The sequence below is a fragment of the Zingiber officinale genome, chromosome 11A, assembly GCF_018446385.1.
Source record: "Zingiber officinale cultivar Zhangliang chromosome 11A, Zo_v1.1, whole genome shotgun sequence".
NCBI classification, from domain to species: Eukaryota; Viridiplantae; Streptophyta; class Magnoliopsida; order Zingiberales; family Zingiberaceae; genus Zingiber; species Zingiber officinale.
In genome coordinates this window covers 26,354,338-26,359,869 of record NC_056006.1, presented here as the reverse complement: position 1 = coordinate 26,359,869, position 5,532 = coordinate 26,354,338, and the positions used below count along the sequence as shown (strand labels likewise).

Genomic DNA, 5,532 nt, shown 5'->3' with positions numbered 1-5,532 from the left:
TAGAATTATTCTGGTAGCTTTAAAATTAAAATATCCTTTTATTTTTTAATGATAATTCCATTTTAATTCATTCTAATTGATTCGGATGGAGTTTATATCATCCGACGTATCAAATCTGGTAAAGTTAATTAAATATAATATTCAAACATTCAAAACATATCAGATGTAAATTTGAATAATTTATTAAATTAAATAAATATATTTAAAATTCAATTAGTTACATAATTGTAAACGGTTCGGGAATAATATTCATAAGCAAATTAAATCATCAAACATTCTTGAATTGAGAAATCAAATTTAAGTTAAACTTGAATCAAAATCAAACTCATAAAAAAAATTAAATAAAATTTGAATAGTCATTTCAACTATTTACTTAATTATTTTATCAAATAAACTTAAACACTTTAAAATTTGGCTGACTCCTTTATCGCCCTACATATTGCAATGTCGAATCATCATTAGTTGGCTTTTCTTTTCATTCACACTTATAAATAAACTGATGATCTGTTTTCAAACTTCCAATAATATAATTGACTAGGATACAAAAAAACAAAGTTATATACTTTGATTTCTTATACTAACCTTCATTCAGACATCAAAAAAGCTTTAATGTTTCACATAATTGTCCACTAAAACAAAATTGGCTGCAGTTGTAATGAGCTTTCTTTTTTTAGCCGTCTTAAACACATTACTATTTACGTTCAATTCACTAACAATTAAAGGAGGAGGTGTCATCTTGTTTTATTTTTGTTTCTGTTGTAAGTAAAAGATATCATCAATTCATGAAATATAATGAAGAACAAAGTCACTATCATACGCTCGTATGGATGGTTTTCTTAGCTACCACTGTGGGTGCTACTTTCCCTCGCTCACACCAGTCTACACCGATGGAGTCTACACCCCTGGTCATCTTAGCTGCTTTGGAGTTTGCATATCAACACGCGTCAATGTAGCCCCTTGACGGTCAAATCAATATTTGATCGGAAAAAGATGAAATGGAAGAAGAGTAATAGTTCCTCTTTACCATAACTTTATGTTCAATAGTAGAGCTAGAATAATCTATCCGGGGATCATAAGAATTATATATACAGATAGAGAGAACGAGTTGATTACAAATTTTAATTTGGGGATATAATGTTGATAGAATGAAAATGATTAAAATGGTTAAATGAATATAAAATTCAGACTTCTTCCTTAAGTTTTAAAGTGAACCCCGCGGGCTAAAGATGAGATAGGCTAACACATGATTCCGCTCTTTCAACTAAGGTTGTTAGGATCTTGTAGTCGGCGAGAAGATCCAAATGAGAAAATGTAATTGCTATTCAAGTGTGCTAAGAACGTTCATGCATCAATACATGTCGATCTAAAGAAGATTTGAGGTTAATTATATATATTAATGAGACATGACTAGCTTGGTGTTAAAATGTCTTGAAAGTTGATACTAAAGACTTGTTACTAAACGTCTAGTTAAAATTTACTGAAATATTGAACTCAAGTTGGGTTGGTTAGATCGAGTTGCCAAGGAAGGCTAGGGTCGAACGATCAAGGAAGACAGAGCTGCTGAGTGGCCCAAGCGGCCCAAGCTGTCGAGCGACTTGAACGAAGCTATGCCGAACTGTCGAGCAAGAAAGTCAAGTAGAGAGGTGCTGAGTGGGTAGGCAAGATCATCAAATAGGCTAGATTGTCAGGCGGGAAATAGGGCCAACTCAAAATGTCAACCATCAATGGTCAACTGTGTCTACGTGGCAACATGTAGGTTGATCCGCTTGAGTAAATTTTATTCCGATCGGTCCAATATTCAACGCGCACATATCATACTCACACATGAGCCACCTAAATTTAGTACAATCCGAACCTCAAATTTACACTCCCTCTTATTTCATACATGAGAAAGACTCTTCCTGTATACGTTTAGGACTTCAATTATCAATCCATTATAAATCAAATTTCAAAACACTTAACTTATCCAAATAATATCTCATGTTTGCAATGTAATTTCTTTCATTCAATATTTTTCTAATAATAGTTTTATAGTTATTAGATGTTTGATCATGATTTTGTTGCCACCACCATACTCAAGGGTTATGGAAAAGAAGTTTTGGGATAATGGTGCAATGGTAAAATATTTTTTAATTTCCTAAGTGTATAAGGTTGATGGATCAATCATTATAAATACTTTCGGATTTACTCTTATAATTAATTAGAAACTTTCATATGACTTAATGAGGTAAGTTGAATACCTAATACTTATTAAGAATAATAGTCATGGAAAAGGAAGCTAAAGGAAAGAGTATTTTAAGAAATGCATTTGAATGTCTGATTTAGTAAATTACTGTTAATATAGTAAATGGTGAAATGATTTTACTAGATTTGTTTGAGACTTTGAGCAAAGAACCTGGACTTTGCCGTGATGGCTGAGCTAATCGATCCAGAATAAGCCTTTAATTAACAACAAAACATAAATATAACCAAACTTGTCACTTTTAGGGCTCGACACCGCAGATCAATCTCTTCCCCCCATTTCTATTATTATTATATTATTATTATTATTATTATTTTGTTTTTTAATATCACAACCATTTCTGCGTTGGGCCGTGGAGCAGCCGTAGCAGCAGAGCTGAGGAAGAAAGCCGAAGGAAGAAGACGAAGCAGCAGCTGCAGTGGAAGACCAATCGATGAAAGCCAACGCGAGGAAGGATGGCAATGGAGGAGCGGGAAACGGTGGTGCTTCGCCGCCGCTTACTCTCCTCCCCTGCTTCGAACTGAAAGCTTTCTTCGCCACTCTCGCCGTCCTCACCCTCGTCATGGCCGTGTGGCAGCTGCATCCCTACGAGTTGCTTCTTGACTCCCGCTCCGCCGCTTGCCCTCTTACCGCCGCCGCCGCCGCCGTCCGTCTCCACAAATCGGTGCTCTCCTTAGGCATCGATTCCTCTCCCAACCTCACCGCCTTCACGAATCCGGCACCAAAATTCAAAATTTCCGATCTGCCTCCGAGAGCTCCGGCGAATGACCCCAACAAGCGCGTTTTCCAGGCATACGGAAGCGCCGCGGCACTTTTCGTCCTCATGGGGGCCTACCGCGGCGGCCCCGCCACCTTCGCCGCCGTCGGCCTGGCCTCCAAGCCTACTCACGTCTACGGCACCCCCTGGTTCAAATGCGAGTGGGTGCCCAACGCAAACGCCTCCGCCGCCTCCCCTCCGCAGCCCGTCCGCGCGAAGGCCTACAAAATGCTCCCCGATTGGGGCTACGGCCGCGTCTACACTGTCGTCGTCGTCAACTGCACCTTCCCCTTCAACCCGAACGCCGACAACGTGGGCGGGAAGCTCCTCCTCCACGCCTACTACTCCGTCAAGTCCCGGCGGTACGAAAAGGTACTGGCTTTGGAGGAATCGCCGGGTTCCTTCGATGAGGCACGCTTCCGGCCGCCGTTCAAGTACGAGTATCTCTATTGCGGCTCCTCCCTCTACGGCAACCTGAGCGCCACCCGCATAAGGGAGTGGATGGCCTACCACGCCCACTTCTTCGGCCCCAGCTCCCACTTCGTCTTCCACGACGCCGGCGGCGTTGGGCCGGAGGTGCGTGCGGTGCTGCAACCGTGGGTAGCAACGGGCCGAGCGACTGTTCAGGATATCCGGGGACAGGCGGAATACGACGGCTACTACTATAACCAATTCCTAGTAGTGAACGATTGCTTGCACCGGTACCGGCACGCCGCCAATTGGACCTTCTTCTTCGACGTGGATGAGTACATCTACCTTCCGGATGGGACGTCGCTCGACGCTGTGCTGCGCAACCTCTCCCACTACACTCAGTTCACCATTGAGCAGAATCCAATGTCGAGCAAGCTCTGTGTGCTCGACCATGGCAAAAACTACTCCCAGTGAGTGCCATTTCATCAATATTATTGACAGTGATTATCTGATTTTTAGCTTGAAGACATGCCTGATTAATTGTTGATTAGTTAATAAGTCGACATCGAAATGGAGTTTGAAGTCACTGATAGCAATAATTAGCACAACAAGAACAGCTACAATCACAAGTGATGTAACCCAATCATCAGATTCTACAACATGGATCTCATCTTGTTATCAAACATAAATAAGATTTATTAAACTGAACACTAAACTTATTCATGAACGTTCCGATTCACTTACAGCCCTTTTCCATTTAGGTTTGAACAGGGCATCCTAAAGGGTTTGTGCATAGGATACTTTTGGAAAAACTTCTTAAAGCCTTAGTTTGATGGTGTATGGTGTATCTAGTTGATAAGCTATCGCAATGGTTTCTCGATGTTGAACATCTATTTTTACCACCATGCCCGACTGGTTTCTTCATCTTACTGCTTAAACTTAAGAACTCCTGAACTCAATGTGCATCAAATGACCTTAAGTTATGGTGTTTGAGGATAATCTCTGAGAAAATAATTCTAGTATCTGCATATGCATTACTCTAATAATCTTGCTCAACTGTATTGTGATTGTTACAATTATGGTACTCGACTTTTGCTTCATTTCCTAGGTGGCATTTGCTCAATTACTTGGGATTATTATGTAAGAATGTTAACGATAGTTTGATAGTTCGATAGTTCTTTATATGTTTTGACTCTGATGTAGATATTGTTGAAGGAATTAGTAGTTGCAGTTATGGCATTTGTCCCATTTGTTTGAAGACAAGTCTAGGTTTTGTTTTGCTTGGACCTAAATGTTATCTCTTGAAGAATATCAACTGAAGTAGTTCGACCAAATCTCTACGACCTGGAGTAGTAGTTTCTCATTTCTTGGCTGCATTTTTATTAGTCTATCATTTTGTTATATTCAGGGAGTGGGGCATCGAGAAGCTAGTCTTCCGGAATTCAATCACCGGCATAAGGAGAGACCGGAAATACGCAATTCAGGCAAGGAATGCATATGCCACTGGTGTCCACATGTCTGAAAATGTCATTGGCAAGACGACCCACAACACAGAGGATATGATCCGGTACTACCACTACCACAATTCCATCAACGAGCTAGGTGAACCTTGCCGGGAATTTGTTCCGATGCCAGCCCCTGGGAACGTGACATGGTTCGAGAAGATCCCCTATATTTACGACGACAACATGAAGCGTCTCGCAAACACCATCAAGAACTTTGAGAAGCAAACCATTGGAGCCATTCAGAAATAGTGCAGCAGCAATGATCAGTGCAGCAAACCATAACCATGTACAGGCACATGCATTCTTTGGGATGTTACCGAGTATTCTTCTTTAAGCGCTCTCTTTCCATCGTGAAATTGAGATATGATATTGCAGTAAGGTGGGACCTGGGTTCGACATCCAAAAAAGAAAAAAAAAAAAAAAAAAAAAAGTTCTAACTGATATGACAGTCAAGTCAAAGAGTTAACTCTTATGTCATATCGATGTCATTCCAAAATAAATTTAAAGTCATCGCCAAGTGCACTAGTAAATCAGACCAAAAGGTTGATCGAGCACTCTAGGCCTATTAGGTTGAATCGAATTCTATATTCAAGTTTAGCAGTTGAGTATAAGATGAA

At 40.4% G+C, this 5,532-nt stretch overlaps 1 protein-coding gene across 1 annotated transcript; it reads left to right on the top strand.

Moving 5' to 3' along the window:
- The first annotated feature begins 2,544 nt into the window (after positions 1-2,544).
- LOC122032636 (galactan beta-1,4-galactosyltransferase GALS1-like) lies at positions 2,545-5,293 on the top strand. Its single transcript, XM_042591952.1, has 2 exons — positions 2,545-3,880; positions 4,819-5,293. The coding sequence occupies exons 1-2, from the start codon at positions 2,676-2,678 to the stop codon at positions 5,162-5,164; spliced, it is 1,551 nt and encodes a 516-aa protein (XP_042447886.1). The 5' UTR covers positions 2,545-2,675; the 3' UTR covers positions 5,165-5,293.
- The last annotated feature ends 239 nt before the right edge of the window (positions 5,294-5,532 follow it).